This window comes from Mobula hypostoma, chromosome 12, assembly GCF_963921235.1.
Source record: "Mobula hypostoma chromosome 12, sMobHyp1.1, whole genome shotgun sequence".
Taxonomy (NCBI): domain Eukaryota; kingdom Metazoa; phylum Chordata; class Chondrichthyes; order Myliobatiformes; family Myliobatidae; genus Mobula; species Mobula hypostoma.
The window spans coordinates 1,564,904-1,586,486 of record NC_086108.1 but is presented as its reverse complement, the minus strand read 5'-3'; the positions used below and the strand labels follow the sequence as shown (position 1 = coordinate 1,586,486).

Below are 21,583 nucleotides of genomic sequence, written 5' to 3'. Positions count from 1 at the left end.
ACCGCTGACGTTGCACCGGGATCACGAATGTTTGATTTTATTTTCTGTTTAGAATCCAGTTTGGGTTTTGGTTTGATCTGGTCCGTTTCGAGTTGGGGAGGCAGGGAGTCCTGTCCGGGATTTCTGCCGGCCGCGCTGGCAACTGCGTCACCCCGGACTGTGTCACGTGCTCGGCGCAGGGGATTCCCCCGCCCGGCGGCCAATCAGCGCGCGCGCCTCGGCTGGGAATTTCCAGCAAAGTATCAAAAAAAAGGAACTGAGCGCGGTGGGGGAGACGCAGTGGCGAGCTGGGGAGACAGCGGCGGTATGAAGAGCAGAGAGCAGGAGCAGCTCCCGGGGCCCCCCTGCCCCTCAGGTGGGTGGCAGCCGAAATCCCGAGCCCCACACCCCGTCTGAGTGTCCCCGCTACATGTGCGCCCTTCACTCCCTGTTTCCCTCCTTGTCATACGGTCACGCATCGACCTACCTCCCTCCCCAGCCTCCCGGCCCTCTCGCTCGATGTCGTGGTCACCCAACCACCTTCCGACGCGTCACTCGCCTGCCCAGCCCTTTACCCCTGCCGAGTGGAAGTGTGTCCAGTTATCGGTCACACCCCCCCCCCCCGGGCCGCCTCCCAGTGTCAGTTCACCACCACCCATCTCCCGCCCGGGCCGCCTCCCAGTGTCAGATCATCTCTCCCCCCCTCCCCTCCCGCCTCCCAGTGTCAGATCATCTCTCCCCCCCTCCCGCCTCCCAGTGTCAGATCATCTCTCCCCCCCTCCCCTCCCGCCTCCCAGTGTCAGATCATCTCCCCCGCTCCCAGGCCGCCCCCCAGTGTCAGATCATCTCCCCCTCCCCTCCCGCCTCCCAGTGTCAGATCATCTCCCCCACTCCCGGGCCGCCTCCCAGTGTCAGATCATCTCTTCTCCCCCTCCCGGGCCGCCCCCCAGTGTCAGATCATCTCCCCCTCCCCTCCCGCCTCCCAGTGTCAGATCATCTCTTCTCCCCCTCCCGGGCCGCCTCCCAGTGTCAGATCATCTCTCCCCTCCCCTCCCTGTATAGCTCATCTCCTTCTGCTCCCGGCCGTCTGCCCGTATCACCCGCGCCTCCTTTCCCAGCTTTCCGCCTTTATTCGTGCCCATCCCGCCTTCGCCCCTTGTTACAGTCTAGCCCCGTGACACCTTTCCCCTGTAGCCCCAACCTCTCCGCTGCTGGTTTCAGCTCATCCCCGTCTGTCTGAATACACCCTACCAGCCTTCCTCGCGTCCTACCCTCTTTCCTCTTTGACTGTCTGCCTTTCTCTCTGTTCCTCCCGCGCCTGTGACTAATTGACAGTCTTCCCCCAAACTCTGTACCCGTTTGGGGGTGAGAGAGGGAGCGGATGGGGGTCTGCCGCTTTCAAACCCCTGAAACAGGCCTTGTAAACCTCAATGAGAAACGCAAAGAGTGCTTCATAACAGTGAGGCGTGGGACGGCATGGAAGGTGTTGCTGGGGATCTGCAGTGCTGGAGGCTTCCCTAACTCTAACAAAAACCAAAGTGGATGCTTGTATTTATAGATCTGAGAGCGGGGAAATTTAAAGATGTGTGAGGCAAATTGTTTTGGGAGGGGAGTGGGCCTGAAATAGCTTGGAGTATTTTGTAGTATACATTCCAGTAAACAAATCCCCCCCACCCCACCCCGTCCTCTATTCCCCACTCTGAGCTTTCATTTTTTTCTCAACTGCCTATTACTTCCCCCTGGGACCCCTCCTCCTTCCCCCTCTCCTATGGTCCACTCTCCTCTCCTATCAGACTCCTTCCTCTCCAGCCCTTTATTTTTCATGCCCACCTGGCTTCACCTTTCACCTTCTAGATAGCCCCCTTCCCCTCCACATCCCACTTTTTTTATTCTGGCATCTTCCCCCTTCCTTTCCAGTCCTGAAGAAGGGTCTCTGTCCAAATCGTTGACTGTTTATTCTTTTCTATAGTCGCTGTCTGACCTGCTGAGTTCCTACAGCATTTTTTGTGTGTTACTCTGATCATCGACACTGTCTGACCGGCTGAGTTCCTCCAGCATTTTGTGTGTGTTACTCTGACCATCGACACTGTCTGACCTGCTGAGTTCCCCCAGCATTTTGTGTGTGTTACTCTGACCATCGACACTGTCTGACCTGCTGAGTTCCTCCAGCATTTTGTGTGTGTTACTCTGACCATCGACACTGTCTGACCCGCTGAGTTCCTCCAGCATTTTGTGTGTGTTACTCTGACCATCGACACTGTCTGACCGGCTGAGTTCCTCCAGCATTTTGAGTGTGTTACTCTGACCATAGACCCTGTCTGACCTGCTGAGTTCCTCCAGCATTTTGTGTGTGTTACTCTGACCATCGACACTGTCTGACCTGCTGAATTCCTCCAGCATTTCGTGTGTGTTACTCTGGCCATCGACACTGTCTGACCTGCTGAGTTCCTCCAGCATTTCGTGTGTGTTAGTCTGGCCATCGACACTGTCTGACCTGCTGAGTTCCTCCAGCATTTTGTGTGTGTTACTCTGACCATCGACACTGTCTGACCCGCTGAGTTCCTCCAGCATTTTGTGTGTGTTACTCTGACCATCGACACTGTCTGACCCGCTGAGTTCCTCCAGCATTTTGTGTGTGTTACTCTGACCATCGACACTGTCTGACCTGCTGAGTTCCTCCAGCATTTTGTGTGTGTTACTCTGACCATCGACACTGTCTGACCAGCTGAGTTCCTCCAGCATTTTGTGTGTGTTACTCTGACCATCGACACTGTCTGACCAGCTGAGTTCCTCCAGCATTTTGTGTGTGTTGCTTGGGAGTATTCAATTGAGCATTCAGTTCTGTGTTCGGTTCTGGTTGTTTCATTATAGGAAGGATGTAGAAGCATTTAGAGAAGGTGCGGAGGAGATTTACCAGGATGCTGCCGGGATTGGAGATCGTGTCTTATGAGGATAGGTTGAATGAGCTGGGGCTTTTCTCTTTGGAGTGAATGAGGATGAGAAGTGACTTGATAAAGGTGCACCAGATGATAAGAGACACCGATCGAGTGGACAGCCAGAGACTTTCCCCAGGGTGCAAATGGCTAATAGGAGGGGCATAATTTTAAGGTGACTGGAGAGAAGTATTGGGGGGGAAGGGGATGTCTACACGGAAAGGGGTGGGTGCATGGAATGCACTGCTGGGGCGCTGGTATTGCCAGATACATTAGGGATATTTAAGATAGGCACATGGATGACAGAAAAATGGAGGGGAGGGTTAGATTGATCTTGGAATAGGTTAAAAGGTTGGCACAACTTGTGGGCCGAAGGGCCTGGCCTGTATTATGATGCCGACTGCATGCTGCCTGACCCGTTGAGTTCCTCCAGCTGCTCAAGCATCCCACGTGCGGTATCGTGGCCATCCCAGATGTGATGGGCGAATGGCCTGCGCTCTGCTCTTGTAAATTCTACCTGAGGATTTTTGAGCGATGGCCACGCGCAGGCTCCCTCAGGGGAGGGGAGGAAGCTACCCGGGCCTGCCGTTGCCTTGGCAACCAATGTCTTCACAGTTTGAGTCATTTGATTTTGTCCAGGACAGCTGCTGCTCCTGAGCTGGGAGACCGGGAAAGGGCAGGAGGCAAAAGTTCCCCAGGATCTTACTGACGTTCTTCTGTCCTTTCCTGTCAGATTCTGTCTTTAGCCCCTTCCCCCTTCCACCTGTCAACTCCCAGCTTCTTACTTCACTCACCCCCAGCCCACCCACCTTCCCTCTCTCTCCTGATGTCGCCTGTCGCATGGCAGTTTGTACTCCGTCGCCACCCCAGCTTTTTATCCTGGCTTCCGCTCCCTTCCTTTCCAGTCCCAGTCCGAGTCCTCAGCATCTGTAGAAGCTCCCTCCTACCCTTCTGCATTGAGACGACAGCCATTGTCTGCTGTGAGCAAGTTGAACGTGAGGTGTGGTGTGATTACTGGATTGGGTCAGGCATTTCCTGTTCATGTTTAAACGGACCCAGGCATCACTCCTAGTCTCTGCTTCAGCTGTGACTTGCCACTGTTGTTGATTGTAAGCCTTGCTGTCATGTAGGGCTTCATGTCCTGGGGTCTGTGGTAGGTGTCCATGGCATTAAAAAAGGTTGGGAGACCTGCCCTGACAGAGGGGCGTCACGGTAGCGTAGAAGTTAGTGGGCCCAGTGATCACCGATCGGGATTCTGATCCAGCCTTTGAGGAGTTTGGATGTTCTCCCGTGACCCCGTGGTGTGTGGGTTTCTTCCCGGTGTTGTGGGTTAGGGTTAGTAAGTCGTGGGCATGCTGTGTTGGTGCCGAAACTGTGGCGATACTTGTGGGCTGCCCTCAGGACAACCCTCGGACTGTGTTGGTTCTTGACACGAGCACTGTTCGGATGTATGTGCGGTGGGGCGGCACCGTATTATGGTGGCCAACACAACGCAGTACAGTGCTGGCATTGCCTGGAAAGAGTTTGTAAGTTCTCCCCATCACCACGTGGGTTTCCTCCCAATGTCCAAAGACCTACCGGTGGGTCATTGTAAATTGTCCCACGATTAAGCTAGCGTTAAATCAGGGGGTTGCTGGGCAGCGTGGCTCGAAGGCCAAGAGGGCCCGTTCCTCACTGTGTCTCAGTAAATCAATTCAGCTGATCCGGAATCACTGTACCTGTTGATGAGTAGGTGGGTCAGTTGGATAGATCTAACCACATCAAGGCCTGTTTTTAAAAGTTGGTCTCTGTAATAAAATACTACAAGAGTGTAATTTGAATGCAATGCATGTGCGAGCCAATGCTGTCTTCTCACTGCTGCCATCAGGAAGAAGGTACAGGAACCTCGGGACCCGCACCACAAGGTTCAGGAGCAGTTATTACCCCTCGACTATCAGGCTCCTGAACCAGAGGGGATAACTTCACTCACCCTAAACAGTGTGCAAAAGGCAACAAGCTGTGCAAATATAAAAAGACAGAAATAATAATAATACATAAATCCTGAGATTGATTTTCTTGCAGGCATACTCAATAAATCTACAATAGAATCAATGAACGACTGCTCCAACTCAGACGCTCAGCCAGTGTGCAGAAGACAAACTTCAGATACAAAAGGAAAGAAATAAAAATAAATAAGCAATGAATATCAAGAACATGAGCTGAACTGTCCTTGAAAGTGAGCCTCCAGGTTGTGGGTACGTTTCAATGGTGGGGTGAGTGAAGTTATCCCCTCTGGTTCAGGAGCAATAACTGTTCCTGAACCTGGTGGTGTGGGTCCTGAGGCTCCTGTACCTTCTTCCTAGTGGCAGCAGCGAGACAGAGTATGGCCTGGGTGGTTGGGATCCTTGATGACAACACTCCATGTAGATGTGCTCAATGGAAGGGAGAGCTTTACCTGTGATGGACTGGGCCGTATCAACTATTTTGTAGGATTTTCCATTCAAATGTATTAGTGTTTCCATACCAGGCTGTGATGCAGCCAGTCAATATACTCTCCACTACTCATCTATAGAAGTTTCTCAAACTTTTAGATGTGTAAATTCTCTGCACGCTCCTAAGGAAGTAGAGTCACTCCCGTGCATTCTGTTTAATTGCACTTAAGTGTTGGGTCAAGGTCAGATCCTCTGAGGAATCCTCAGAGGAATTTAAAGTTGCTGATTCTCTCTACCTCTGATCCTCTGAGGACTGACTCATGGACCTCTGGAATGATGTACAGGAATCTCAGGATTCACACCATCAGGTTCAGGAACAGTTATTATCTCTCAGCCACCAGGAACCCAAGCCAGTGTAGATAACTTCACTCACCACAACACTGAACTGTTCCCACAACCTACAGACTCACTTCAATGGACTCTTCATCTCGTGTTCTCCACATTTAATGCTTTTTTCATATTTTGCACAATTTGTTGTCTTTTGTACTTCGGATATTTGTCCACCTTGTGTGCAGTTTTTCTTTCATACTATCATGTTCCTTTGTATTTACTGTGAATGCCTCAGGAAAATGAATCTCAGGTTTGTGTATAGTGACATATATGTGTACTCTGATAAATTTACTTCGAACTTCTGAGTTTTGAGCTGAGCAATGTCACTGGTACGTAATACAATCCGAAATAAAAACAAAGCACAGGAAGTAATCAGCAAGATTGAGAGGGAAACAGTGTTGATATTACAAACTTGATACACCAACACTGTTTCTGTTCTTTCTGTCACTCCCTGAGCTATTCCTGTTAGTTCTGCTATGATTAGGATTTCCTATTGCTGTAAGAAAGAGGCATCAATCAGGTGGGCGGCCAGAGGCTTTTCCCCAGGGCAGAAATGGCTAATATGAGGGGGCACAAGGTGTTTAGAGGAAAGAATGGGGGGGTATGTCAGAGTAGACTTTTTGTACTGAGTGTTTGGTGTGGAACACACTGCCATAAATGTTGGTTGGAGGCAGATACATTCATAATCATAAGCATTATGTTCTGTGTTGTATGATGTGTGTGATTCTGGTCTATATGACCGTGATTGTTCTGGGCAAATTTTTCGACAGAATTGGTTTGGTCTGCCATTGCCTTCGGGGCAGTGTCTTTACAAGATGGGTGACCCCGGCCGTTATCAATACTCTTCAGAGATTGTCTGTCCGGTGTCAGTGGTCACATAACCAGGACTTGTGATCTGCACCGGCTGCTCATACGACCATCCACCACCTGATCCCATGCCTTCATGTGACCCTGATCGGGGGGGGGGGGGTGATAAGCAAGTGCTACACCTTGCCTGAATGTGACCGGCAGACTAGCGGAGGGAAGGAGTGCCTTACACCTCCTTTGGTAGAGATGCATCTTCACCCCGCCACCCAGCAGATACATTAGGGACATTTATGAGACTCTCAGCTCTTTGATCTCTATCTTCTTATCATCTTGTACACCACTATCAAGTCACTTCTCATCCTCCTTCACTCTAAAAGAAAGCCTCAGCTTGCTCTACCTGTCTTCACAAGACATGCTCTCTAATCCAAGCAACATCCTGGTAAATCTCCTCTGCACCTTATCGAAAGCTTCCATATCCTTCTTATAATGAGGCGACCAGAACTGAACGCAGTACTCCAAGTGTGGGTTATGCAAAGTTTTATGGTCTATGACACTACCCCATGGCTCTTGAACTCAGTTCTCTGACTAATGAAGGCCAACACATCATGCACCTTCCTAACCACCCTGTCAACTTATACTGCAACTCTGTGGAGATCATAGATCCCTCTGATCCTCAGCACTGCCAAGAATCCTCCCGTTGACCTCAGTACTTCAGCATCTTCTCTGTGTTGCTCTTGATTTCCAGCATCTGCCAAATTTCTTGCATCAAACCCTTATCCCGCTGGTTTTAAAAGTTAGTCTCTGTTATAAAGGCTAGAATTATTTGGTAAGCTTCACAAAGTGAGTGCATCACCAACACATTGAGAAGGACAAGGATAGAAGGAAGCAAGGCCAAGGCCAATGTCTTCCTCTCCCTCTTGCGTATTGGCATTGGAGAGAAGCCAGGCGTGACAAGGCCCATCTCTCTGGCTGAACCTGTGGGGCAGTTTTGTGCAGGGTTTGCACATCTTGCCTGGGGGCTCTGGGCTTGTGTTGACTCTACTGCTGCTGGGTTTCCATGGGTGATCTGCCCAACATCTCACCACGTAGCACGCCTCACCTTGCGGTTAAAACTAATCAATAACTATTCCAAAGCACCGTGTGTCACTTAATAAATAAGCACCAGAGACACTTGTGTTCTGTCATAAGACCATAAGAAGGATGTCCCTTTAGAACGGAGATGAGGAGGAATTTCTTTAGCCAGGTGGTGGTGAATTCATTGCCGCAGATGGTTGGCGAGGCTAAGCCATTGGGTATATTTAAAGCAGAGGTTGACAGGTTCTTGATTAGTCAGGTGTTAAAGGTTACGGAGAGAAGGCAGGAGAATGGGTTTCAGAGGGAAGATAAATCAGCCGTGATGGAATGGAGTGCAAGCTCAAAAGGCCTGATAGTGCTCGTCTGTCTTGTTGACCAAAAGGTATTTCTGTGCATTCTGAGCATAACAGTGCAGATCAGGGACAGTCTTTCCACCCACGATGTTGTACCACACCAATAAGGTTTGGTACCACCTCACATTTGAAAGGTTCTTAACTATTCGGGGTGTCAAAGGTTACAGGGGAAGGCAGGAGAATAGGTTTTGAGAAACATGATAAATCATCCAAGATGGAATGGTGGAACATCAATGGACTTAATGGCTTAATTCTGCTCATATCACTAATGGCCTTATGGTCTAAGATGTAGAAATGGAATTGGGCCTTTTGGCACATGGATGAAAGAAAAATGGGGGGGGAGCTGGTGCAACATGTGAGTCTGACATGAATTGCTGGAGGAAATCAGCAGGGCAGGCAGCATCTGTGGAGTGGGATAAGCAGTCAACAGGTCCAGAAGAAGAGCCTCAGCTCGAAACATCGACTGTCTATTCCTCTCCGTAGACGCTGCCTGACCTGCTGAGTTCCTCCAGCACTTTGTGTGTGATGCTCTGGATTGCCAGCACCTGCACGATCTCTGGGTTATGGGAGGGAAGAGATGAATTGGGGGTTCCCAACCTTATACCATGGACCCCACGTTGGGAACACCTGGGCGACTTAGATGTTGGAGTGGGTTAAAGGGTTGACACAACCTCACTGGCCGAAGGGCTTGTACGGTGCTGTACTCTGCTCTGCCATTCCACCTTGGCTGGGTTATTTTTCCCCTCACACCATTCTCCTACGTTCCTCCTGTAATCTGTGACGTCCTTGCTTGCTAAACCTCTGCTTTAAACTTGCCCAGTCACCATCCCGTTCTGAGCTCAAGGGCTTTGAGGGGAGATCCTCCCTTCGGTAGGCGCATCAAAAGTTCAGGCGTGGATTTAACACTTTTGCCTGGGAGGCACCATATAGTTAAGCGACCACTGAGTTGGGTGTGGGTGGAGATGCACCTCCATCAAAGGAGGAGTGAGGTGCTCCTTCCCTGCACTAGTCAAGCAGGGCACCCCTAGTCAAGCAGGGCACCCCTAGTCTGCAGGGCACCCCTAGTCTGCAGGACACCCCTAGGCAAGGCAAGGTGAAATACCTACCCAGCCTCTCCCGTCCCATCAGGCTCACATGAAGCCACGGGAGCAGGTGGTGGATGGTCGTGTGAGCAGCTGGAAAATATCATAAGCCCTGGTTATGTGACCATTGACACCAGGCAGACAATCTCTGGAGGGTATTGATAATGGCTAGGGCCACCTGTCTTGTAAAGACACTGCCCAGAAGAAGGTAATGGCAAACCAGTTCTTCAGATAAATTTGCCAAGAACAATCATGGTCATGAGAAAACCAGGATGTAACGCAGCACATAATGAATGAACCAAACTGGAGGCCAGGAGCTTATTTTCCCTGATGCCAATAATGGTGGTGCAGAGTGTAGTGGTTAGTGTAATGTCGTAGTGCCAGTGACCCCAGTTCAATTCCTGACATTGTCTGTAAGGAGCTTGTATGCTCTCCCAGTGACCACGTGCACTCCCCCAGGTGCTCCAGTCTCCCCACAATCCAAAGATGTACTGGTTAGGGTGAGTGAGTTGTGGGCACGCTGTGCTGGTTCTGGAAACATGGCAACACTTGCAGGCTGCCCCAAGCACGTCCTTCGACTGTGTTAGTCATTGACACAAACGGCACATTTCATTTGGGTGTTTTGATGTTCCGATGTAAATGTAAGAATGAAAGCAAACCTTTAATGTAATCTTTAGCATCTGGAATCCGCCGCCTCGTGTGTGGTGGCAGCTCTTAGTCAAGGCCTTCGAGAGGGACTAGGAAGATGGGAGAGTTGATCTGGAGTGCGTACAGCAGGATTGCCAGCTCAGGCTATTGCAGTGTCATTCTGTGATTATTGTGAACCCACATGAAAGGTGGGGAGAGTTGTGATTGCGGATGGTGTTGTGTCTAGAACAAGCTTGTTATGCTTGCCCCCTGTCTCTCACTTTTTCTTTGTGGTCAGCCTCGGGCAGTCCCTCTCAACTCGGGTTAATTCCCGAGGGATAACATAACCCCTGTTATTTTTAGACTCTTGGGACCCTTTTAGAGCAAAGCATCATTGCTGCTGAAATGTGAGAGGGTGTTGCTAGCCACACCTCGTTCTTCTCCACTCCCTCTTCCTCGCTGGTCACCAATCATACTGCGTAGCACAGTGCAGCATTTTACAGGCCCTTTGACCCATTGAGTTGTATTGACCTTCTAAGCCATATCAATCAAATCCTTCCCTCACACATCACCTTCCATTTTTATATCATCCATGTGCTATGAGAATCTCCTGAATGTCCCTAATGTATCTACCTCCACCATCATCCTGGGCAGTGCGTTTCCTGCCTCTACCACTCTGGGTGTGTTGGGGGGTGGAGAGGGAGGGACGTATCTCTGACACTCCCTTATACTTCCTTCTAATCAGATTAAAATGACACCCCCACTTATTAGCTGTTTCTGCCCTAGGGAAAAAATCTCTGGCGGTCCACTCTCTTTGTGCCTCTTGTATGATGCAGGTCTATCATCGCCTCTCATTCTCCTTCACTCCGAAGAAAACTCCTATCTCGCTCAACGCATCCTCATAAAACATGCTCCTTAATCCAGACTACACCCTGTTAAATCTTTCCAAGATATTGCTGACATATCATTCCCCTCTCGGCCTCTGGCGTGAAAGGAGTCCTGGTGAATATTGGGAACATTAAAGTCGTCCCCGACTCTGTTGCTTTTACGACTTTCCATAATCTGCCTACACCTGTTCCTCCATCTCCTGCTGGCGTTTGGGAGATGTCCATCAGAGTGATTGCACCTTCCCTGCTGCCCAGCTCCACCTGCAGTGCCTCACTGGGCGAACCTCCGGCGCGTCCTCCTTCAGTGCCACGCAGAAGGTCAAGAACCAATCCATGTGGCACTCCACAAGTTAAATACCTGTTTCCAGGTATCTGTTTTCAATCCATGCTAACACTTCTCCCAAATTGAAGTGCACAATATCTGCATCTTAACCACTCTCCATTAATCCTGAAAGCATTGTCCCAGTATGTTGCACTGACCCTTTATACCTCCTCCAAGACTGCTGTCACCCTTCCTCCCCACATAACCCTCCAGTTTTCTGTCATCCATCAGTCTATCGAATGTATCTGCCTGTCTGGGTTCTGGACTGTAGTTTTGAATGGATTCTAGATCAAGGTCACTTTGGGGACTTTACTATTGGCTGCATGATGGGGGGAGTGGAGATGAAGGAGCTTCTGCTGGTACAAGTAGGGGGAGAGTTGATGCTTTGCTGCTTGTGCGTGGGAGGGGGAGAGGGTCTCTGGGGGTCTGATGTTTCTGTCATCCATTCTTTGGGGTTTCTTGTTTCGTGGATAGCTCTGAAGAGTAAGGATTTCAGTTTGTATACTGTCTAATTGGGACTATTTCCTCTCTATCTCCAGTCCTGGCAGCACGTTCCACCACTGCGTGTGTGTGTGCGTGTGTATAATAAATGTTACTCTTCCACACAGCGTGCCTTATTTTGCACATCGGTTGTCTCTTGGTCTTTGTGTGTAGCTTTTCACAAATTGTATTGTATTTCTCTGTTCTACTGTGAATGAATCTCAAGGTAGTATATGGTGACATACACTTAGTGGCCACTTTATTAGGTACATCTATACACTTGCTTGTAAATGCAATATCTAATAAGCCAATCATGTGGCAGCAACCCAGTGCGTAAAAGCATGCAGACATGGTCAAGAGGTTCAGTTGTTCAAACCAAACATCAGAATGGGGAAGAAATGTGATCTAAGTGATTTTGACCATGGAATAATTGTTGGTGCCAGACGGGGTGGTTTGAGTATCTCAGAAACTGCTGAACCCCTGGGAATTTTCATGCATAACCAGTCTCTAGAGTTTACAGAGAATGTTGTGATAAACAACAACAAAAAATCCAATGAGCAGCAGTTCTATGGGCAAACACTCTTTGTCAATGAAAGGTCAGTGGAGAATGTCCAAACTAGTGACAGTAACTCAAATAATCATGAGTTCCAACAGTGGTGTGCAGAAGAACATCTAATGATGTGTCCACTGAGTATATAGGAACTGATAATAAGTTTACTTGGAACTTTGAATGGACCTGTGTTATTTGTTGACATTGTGTGATTTCCCCCTAGCCACGGCGCTCTGACCTCCATATTACCAGGCCGATTTCCAAAATGAACTTTATGATCAGAGTATATATACGTCACCATATACAACCCTGAGATTCATTTTCCTGTGGGCACACTCAGCAAATTTATAGATTAGTAACTATAACCGGATCAATGAAAGATCAGCCAGTTTGCAGAAGACAGCAAACTCTGCAAATGCAAATGTAACAATAAATAACAAGATAAAGAGTCCTTAAAGTAAGATCATTAGTTTCTGAGATACTCAAACCACCCCATCTGGCACCAAAAATCATTTCATGGTCAAAGTCACTTGGATCATATTCCTTCCCCATTCTGATGTGTGAACAACAACTGAACCTCTTGACCATGTGTGCTAGCTTTTACATGTTGGGTTGCTGCCACATGATTGGCTTATTAGATATTTGCATTTATTCAGGCCCCCTTGCCCTACATCTATATACTACTAAAACTCTCATGCTCTGTCTGTCTGTTTGTCTGATTGTGACCTCCAATTAGTGCAAACGGTGCATTACAGCGGCACTTTTTTGGCTAAATTGAATTAAAATGCGCTAACTTACAGAATGCAGGCAAAGTTCAGGGTTATATATTCATATAAAATTGCTCATTCGCCAGAATCAACAGGCTCCCTTTTAACCTGAGAGCCAATCCGACATCATAGAAATCGAGATGCGACAGCCTGACGCATGCGCACGGTCAGCCTCAGCAGCGACACCTACCGGAGCAAAAGAGATAATAAGAGATAATTAAATCTTATTGTAATGACGTACTTCAAGACACCTATAAAACCCTTTGCTGCAGTCAAAGGGCAGCGGTGACTATATCACGTCCATTTAGGAGAGCACCAACCACATCATCAAGAATAATCAGCATCCTTTGGTGTTACTGCTTCATATCTTCTATCCAGCATTAGGGTTAAAAAAAAATGGTCGGCCTAATTATGCCGCGTGGAAAGGGAAGGGGGACATTATGGTCAAGCGATGACGCCAAATGTCGTCGGGAAGCGGCAAGGGGAGGGAGAGAACAAGAATCAGATTAGGCCAGGGCCACACGACTCCAGGGTCAAAGAGTCAGGACAAAAGAAGATGAGAGAAGAAGAGACAGAGGAGGAGAGGCATGCACGTCTCCAGGATCAGAGACAAACAACAAACAGCAGAAGAGATGAAGAGATGGCAGATGAAAGGGCTGCATGTCTCCAGAATGACAACAGGAGGCACAAGGGTGGCAGATAAACCAGAAATGATGCCATCAAAAGTGTCCTTTGTTAAATGAGGAGCAGCTATATTTGCTTTGCTAAGCGTCGTTCTTCTTTAATAAACTGAGGTTTTCTACTTCAGTTTCCAAAGCAAAGCGCTACCAGTAGCATTCAGGAAAATTTAATATTCATTCTGGTCACATCGGATTGCACTACTCTTCTCTCAAAGGGTGCCCCAATGGGTCACCCCGTCATCTAGTCAAGAATATAATTGACTGCTCAAACCTCAGGGCATCACAATCACTCACAAACCCACCGCGACTTTAAGGAAGCTTGTCTCAAGGACCAAGATACTAGTGAAGACAGCCGACAAAAGTAATGTGGTGTACAGGTTCACCTGTGGAGACTGCAAGAAAAAACTACATCGACTAGACAGGATGTAAACTCTGAACTTGTTTTCAGGAACACAAATTGGAGGTACGGAGACATGATCCACTGTTGCTGATCTCAGTACATGAAGACCGAGAAGGACACGACTTTAATAGGACACAGCAGAGGTTCTGACACAGGCAAACACGAAGCAGGCACAAGAATTTTTAGAAGCGTGTTCTCTACTGATAACTCCGTAAGCAAACATATCGAAATAGATGCCATCTATGAACCCCTTAGAGCCAAAGAAATGTGAGGCAGTAAAATTCAAAGGTCAGCTGAAGGGGTAGCCAGTCAGGACCAAGGCAAGTGAACGGGGTCCTATATAAACACGAGCACTGCCAGAGGGAAACACCAACAATTGCACACTAAGGATGTCACCTCAACTGGTGATGAAACGTCTGCAAGCTAATTGCCAAGCTCGGCAAACACTGTAAGGGTGAATTTCCAATGAGGGAGTAGCAGGCAGTAGTTCCATTCACCGTTTGTGTTCTAGTCTTCTTCCTGTGATTCCAGTTCAAAGGGTGAGTTAATGGGAAGGGTAAAGTGGGACATCTCATTCCTCCGAGATGCAGCACGGAGCGTCATAGGAAGTCATTCCTGCCTGTGGCCATCAAACTTTACAACTCCTCCCATGGAGGGTCAGACACCCTGAGCCAATAGGCTGGTCCTGGACTTATTTCATAATCTACTGGCAGAATTTACATATTACTACTTAACTATTTATTACTATTTTTCTATTACTATTTATTATTTCCATGACTATTACTATTTACTATTTACTAATAGTAATATTACTATTTCTATTTCTATTACTATTTATTATTTATGGTGCAACTGTAACGAAAACCAATTTCCCCCGGGATCAATAAAGTATGACTATGACTATGACTAGTACTGAGAACATTGCAAAAAAAAATGGATGCTTGATAGTTGCCATCAACTACTTGGGTCTATCACAGGGGTCCGCAGTCATTTCTATGCCATGGACCAATACCATTAACCCCTACTCTAGAGATTTTCTCCCATCTCAGACTCCGATTCAGATTTGTTTCTCATATATACGTTGAAGCATTATGCCCCCCAACCCCCTCCCTCTCCATTTCCCAGCCCCTGTTCCCTCTCTCACCTTATCTCACCAATCAACTTCCCAGCTCTTTGCTTCATCCCCCACCCCGACATTTCAGGTTTCACCTATCACTAAGTGGTTCTCTTTCCCCTCCCTCATCTTTTAAGTCTACTCCTCGTCTTATTTTTTTCTCCAGTCCTGCTGAATGGTTTCGGCCCGAAATATCGACTGTATTCTTTTTCCATAGATGTTGCCTGACCTGCTGAGTTCCCCAGCATCTTGTGTGTGTTGCTTGGGATTTCCAGCATCTTCAGGATCTCTCGTGTTCTTGTCGAGCCATCTGCTCCCTTCCTTTCCAGTCCTGATGAAGGGACTTAGCTCAAAATGTCGACAGTTTATTCCTTTCGATAGCTGCTACCTGATCTGCTGAGTTCCTCCAGCATTTTGCGTGTGTTTCTCTGGATCTCCAGCATCTGCGGAACCTGTTGTGTTTATGTACAGCAAAATGAGTTGTTTTCACACTTGCCCACCCATATTTTGTGTTCTTGCATCACCAAACCCAGAAGAGGCCACCGCTGGCCCTGGAGCCTCAGGCACGCAGACGTTCCGTCTCTAACTTTGGACTTTTCCTACATCTGTGTGATTCCACCACTCCACATAATTGCTGAACATTGCGTGAGCCTTTGCCTCCAACACTGCCTCAGGGAACGTGTTCCACAAACACCTTTTTTCTGCTCTCCTCTAAACCCCTTTCCCCTCTCTTTTAGCTGGGAAAAGCTTTGCATTCCTCCCAGTGTACAATCCTCATAATTACTTCCACCTCTATCCAGTATCCTTGGAAACCTGGCTGTGATTCTCCCACGATGCATTGCACTGACTTGCTCATCCCCTTACCATAACATGCCTTCCAGCCTTCACCATTCCCCCGTTAAGTAATGAGAGAAAGAGAAAGATTAGCTTTATTTGTCAGATGCCTGAGGACTCCATTAGTCAGGGTCAATCAAGGATGTTGCGCCTAGTTGTCTAGATACACAGGTCAGGGCAGTACAATATGGAGAGCAAACTGTGGTCAATGTAGCAAGCTCCCCCCTCTCCACTCATCTGCTGAATGCAAAGGAATGGCAGATACCGATGCAGTTTGGCACCAGTGCTGTCTCTGGAATTGTCAGTTGGTGTTGAATTCAATGTAGGACTTGGGGACTCCAGCTCTGGATTTTTTCCTTGGGGCTTATTCCTGAAGCCTTCCCCATGTAGCTGCAAGGCAGCGGAAGTTTGAGATTAGAGTTTTCCTTCTCCTAGGTGAGCTGCCAACCACGGCTGATGAGCCCCATCTGCCTGAAGTGACTGGTTCTAAGGCACCAGTAACCCGCCTTTGCTCCTTCTCCTGTCACTAGAAACGGTTCTACTGGGCTTAGTAGCTAAGCTACACATGAAGGCCAGGAGCTGGACTTGGTTAGAAACACAGAAAACCTACAGCACAATACAGGCCCTTCGGCCCACAAAGCTGTGCCGAACATGTCCTTACCTTAGAAACTACCTAGGGTTACCCATAGCCCTCTATTTTTTTCTAAACTCCATGTACCTATCCAGGTGTCTCTTAAAAGACCCTATTGTATCCCCCTCCACCACCGTCGCCGGCAGCCCATTCCACACACTCACCACTCTTTGCATTTTTTAAAAACAAAGCTTACCCCTGACATCTCCTCTGTACCTACTTCCAAGCACCTTAAAACTGTGCCCTCTCGTACTAGCCATTTCAGCCCTGGGGAAAAAGCCTCTGATTATTCACACGATCAATGTCTCTCATCATCTTATACACCTCTATCAGGTCAACTCTCATCCTCAATCACTTGAAGGAGAAAAGGCCGAGTTCACTCAACCTATTCTCATAAGGCATGCTTTCCAATCCAGGCAACATCCTTGTAAATCTCCTCTGTACCTTTTCTATGATTTCCACATCCTTCCTGTAGTGAGGTGACCAGAACTGAGCACAGTACTCCAAGTGGGGTCTGACCAGGGTCCTACTGTATATAGCTGCAACATTACTTCTTGGCTCCTAAACTCAATCCCACAATTGATGAAGGCCAATGCACGGTATGCCGCCTTAACCACAGAGTCAATCTGCTCAGCAGCTTTGAGTGTCCTATGGCCTAGGACCCCAAGGTCCCTCTGATCCTCCACACTGCCAAGAGTCTTACCATTAATACTATATTCTGCCATCATATTTGACCTACCAAAATGAACCACCTCCCACTTCTCTGGGTTGAACTCCATCTGCCACTGCTCAGCCCAGTTTTGCACCCTATCAATGTCCCGCTGTAACTTCTGACAGCCCTCCACACTATCCACAACACCTCCAACCTTTGTGTCATCAGCAAATTTACTAACCCATCCCTCCACTTCCTCATCCAGGTCATTTATAAAAATCACAAAGAGTAGGGGTCCCAGAACAGATCCCTGAGGCACACCACTGGTCAGCGACCTCCATGCAGAATATGACCCGTCTACAACCACTCTTTGTCTTCTGTGGGCAAGCCAGTTCTGGATCCACAAAGCAAAGTGCCCTTGGATCCCATGCCTCCTTACTTTCTCAATAAGCCCTGCATGGGGTACCTTATCAAATGCCTTGCTGAAATCCATATACACTACATTTACTGCTCTACCTTCATCAATGTGTTTAGTCACATCCTCAAAAAATTCAATCAAGCTCCTAAGGCAAAGCCATGCTAACTGCTCCTAATCATACTATGTTTCTCCAAATGTTCATAAATTCTGCCTCTCAGGATCTTCTCCATCAACTTACCAACCACTGAAGTAAGACTCACTAGTCTATAAATTCCTGGACTATCTCTACTCCCTTTCTATAATAATGGAACAACATCTGCAACCCTCCAATCCTCTGGAACCTCTCCCGTCCCCATTGATGATGCAAAGATCATCGACAGAGGCTCAGCAATCTCCTCCCTCACCTCCCACAGTATCCTGGGTACATCTCGTCCAGTCCCGGTGACTTATCCAACTTGATGCTTTCCAAAAGCTCCAGCACATCCTCTTTCTTAATATCTTCATTCTCAAGAATTTCAGTCTGCTGTAAGTCATCCCTATAATCGCCAAGATCCTTTTCCAAAGTGAATACTGAAGCAAAGTACTCATTAAGTACCTCTCCTATCTCCTCCGGTTCCATACACACTTTTCCACTGTCACACTTGGTCCTATTCTCTCACATCTTAACCTCTTGCTCTTCACATACTTGTAGAATGCCTTGGGGTTTTCCTTAATCCTGCCCGCCAAGGCCTTCTCATGGCCCCTTCTGGCTCTCCTGATTTCTTTTTTAAGCTCCTTCCTGCTAGCTTTATAATCTTCCAGATCTCTATCATTACCAAGTTTTTTGAACCTTTCATAAGCTCTTCTTTTCTCCTTGACCAGATTTACAACAGCCTTTGTACACCACAGTTCCTGTACACTACCATCCTTTCCCTGTCTCATTGGAACAAACTTATGCAGAACTCCACACAAATATCCCCTGAACATTTGCCACATTTCTTCTGTACATTTCCCTGAGAACATCTGTTCCCAATTTATGGTTCCAAGTTCCTGCCTGATATCCTCATATTTCCCCTTACTCCAATTAAACACTTTCCTAACTTGTCTGTTCCTATCCCTGTCCAATGCTATGGTAAAGGAGACAGAATTATGATCACTATCTTCAAAATGCTCTCCCACCGAGATCTAACACCTGACCAGGTTCATTTCCCAATACCAAAGCCTCTCCTCTTGTAGGCTTATCTACATATTGTGTCTGAAAACCTTCCTGAAGAAACCTAACAAACTCCACTCCATCAAAACCCCTTTCTCTAGGAAGATGTCAATCAATATTTGGGGAATTAATATCTCCCACCACAATGACCCTGTTACTTTTAAACCTTTCCAGAATCTGTCTCTCTATCTGCTCCTCGATGTCCCTGTTACCATTGGGAGGTCTATAAAAAACACCCAGTAGAGTTATTGACCCTTCCTGTTTGTTCCTAACTTCCATCCACAGAGACTCTGTAGACAATCCCTCCATGACTTCCTCCTTTTCTGCAGCCGTGACACTATCTCTGATCAACAGTGCCACACCCCCACCTCTTTTGCCTCCCTCCCTGTCCTTTCTGACACATCTGGAACCTGCTTGTTAGAGGCTATTTGAGTCACACATTATTGGGAACATTTACTAGGTAGTGGGAGCTCGTCCCTGTTACCACCCCCGTCTATAACAACCTTAAAGAATCATGTACTTCAGAACACAGAGTGAAATGTGTCATTTGTGTCAACAACCAACACTGTCCAAGGGTGTGCTGGAGGCAACCTGCAAGTGTCGCCATGTTTCCGGCACCAACAAAGTATGCCCACAGCTTACTAAACCTAATCTGTATGTCTTTGGAATGTGGGAGGAAACTGTAGCACTCGGAGGAAACCCACGTGGTCGCAGTGAGAATGTACAAAACTAAATACAGACCAAGGTGGGTATTGAGCCCACGTTGCTGGCGCTGTAAGGTGCTATGCTATGTGCCACCCCAAGTTTGTGCTGTTCATCTCTGTCTACAGATCCTTGCCAGCTTTCATCCCCCTCTGGACCTCTGACCCTCTGATAACACTGGGACCCAGATAGCTGAAGGGGTGCAAGTTCTGGACTCCCTTCGTGTTGAATGACAATGCAGGCTGTACTTGATTAGGAGTTTGAGGAGATTTGGTATGTCACCAAAGACGCTTGCAAATTTTGACAGATATGCTGTGGAGAGCGTTCTAGCTGGCTGATTCACCGTCTGGTGAGGGAAGGGGGAGTGGGGGAGGCATTGCTCAGGATCACAAAAAGCTGCGGAAAGTTGTAAACTCTGTCAGCTCCATCATGGGTACTAGCCTCCCCGGTATCCAGGAGAAGCGATGCCTCAAAATGGCAGCATCCATCATTGAGGACCCCCGTCAGCCAGGACGTGCCCTCTTCTCATTGCTACCATCAGGGAGGAGGTACAGGAGCCTGAAGACACATACTGAACGATTCAGGAACAGCTTCTCTCCCTCTGCCATCTGATTCCTGAATGGATATTGAACACATGAACGATTATTATTTTTGCACTACTTATTTAATTTAACTTTTTTATATATTTACTGTAATTTATAGTTTCATTATTATATATTGCATTGTACTGCTGCTGCAAAGAACAAGTTTCATGACACATGCCTGACTCTGATTGTGACAATGGGAGAGTAAATGTTTGAAAGTTCAGGGGACTGGGGGTGCAGAAGAAACTTTGTGGAGTACCGTGAACAGTTCTGGGCACACTTGTAGGAAGGATGCCACTGCATCCTTCAAACACCCAACGTACGAATAAAAGAATAAATTGTTCAAATGTGCTGGATAGTTTTATGAAGCCAAGAGGAGGTGAAGCTGGCAAATATCAGTCATGATATCATTAAATGGCAGGGCAATCCTTGAGTCCAATGGCCTTCTAGTTCCAAAGTGTCCTTTGTTAATGCTCTGTCTGCCTTTTAAGTGAATCCTGGCCAAATTTATTCATCACTTTTTCCAGTATAGTCCATGTCCTTGGAGCAATATTTTTGTTTTTAATACCCAAGGTGGTACAGTAACATAATGGTTAGGCCATAATTGCTTTACAGCACCACAAATCTCCAGTCGGGGGTTCAATTCCTGTCACTGCCTTTAAGGAGTTTGTATATTCTCCTCATGACTGTGCGTATCTTCCGGTTCCTCCCACACTTCTAAGGTGTAGAAATTAGCATTAGTAAGTTGTGGGCATGCTGTTTTGGTGCCAGAAGCATGGTGAAACTTGTGGGCTGCCCCCAGCACATCCCCGCTGCTTTGATTTGATGCAAACGGAGCATCTCGCTGTATGCGTTGATGTACATGTGACAAATAAAGCTAATCTTTCATCTAAAAGCCAGAGACGGGAGCTTCTCAATGTTGATTGCAAGTCTTGGGCAAGGTTTAAGCAATGTGCTTTGTGGATCGGACTGTGTTGTTCATGTAGTGGTGTGTTTCTGGTTACTTGTTTTAAGTTGCCATTTTGTGTGACTTTGATCGAGGAGGACTGCAGCCAACGAGCGGGGCAGCGCTAAACTGAACTGAACATTCCTAGACTGTTTCAAGGACTACGCAGTTTGATGTTTAATATTGTTTCTTGCTCATTTTTTTTGCCATTTGTACAATTTATTCTTTTATTCGTACGTTGGGTGTTTGATGTTTTCATTTGAACGGGTTCAATGGTGTTTCTTTGTTTCGTGGTTGTCTGTGGGGAAGATGAATCTCAGGGTTGTATACTGCATACATACTTCGATAATAATTGTACTTTGAACTCTTTCACCTCACCTTTCTTGCCTAAAATGGTTGCAATGTGGGTGTTAAGTTGAGCAACAGGCTGGTGTGTTCAATAACCGTATTCTCTCACCACCCGGCCTCTAGGATCCCACAATTCTCCCCTCCCCATTCTGCCAACTCGCCAAGGACGCACATCGGTCTTCTAGTTCGGAAGGTTAACCTCCCTGAAGTCTGACCCATAGCAACAATAATAGAGGAGGGAACAGTGGCACAGTGGGTAGAGTTCCAGGTTCAATCCTCACCCCGGGCACTGTCTGGCACGACACTTCAGTTGGCTACATTGACAAGAAGCCGTCTCGTTCATGAGGCAGCCCCCCCCCCCCAAACAAAGCGCATGTCTTCAAGGCTGCACCCGGAATATCGAAACACCAGGATGCACGG

At 47.5% G+C, this 21,583-nt stretch overlaps 1 protein-coding gene across 3 annotated transcripts in view; it reads left to right on the top strand.

The window, feature by feature from the left end:
- Nucleotides 1-230: 230 nt before the first annotated feature.
- Nucleotides 231-21,583, top strand: part of LOC134355100 (transcription factor RelB-like) — a 71,644-nt gene continuing 50,291 nt past the window's right edge. Inside the window, exon 1 of one of the 3 annotated variants that reach the window (XM_063064839.1) lies at nt 231-355. In XM_063064839.1, coding sequence (XP_062920909.1) covers nt 307-355 — 49 coding nt within the window. In that variant the 5' untranslated portion in view covers nt 231-306. The remainder of the gene's footprint in view (nt 356-21,583) is intronic. The other 2 variants (XM_063064841.1, XM_063064840.1) reach the window with 2 other exon arrangements.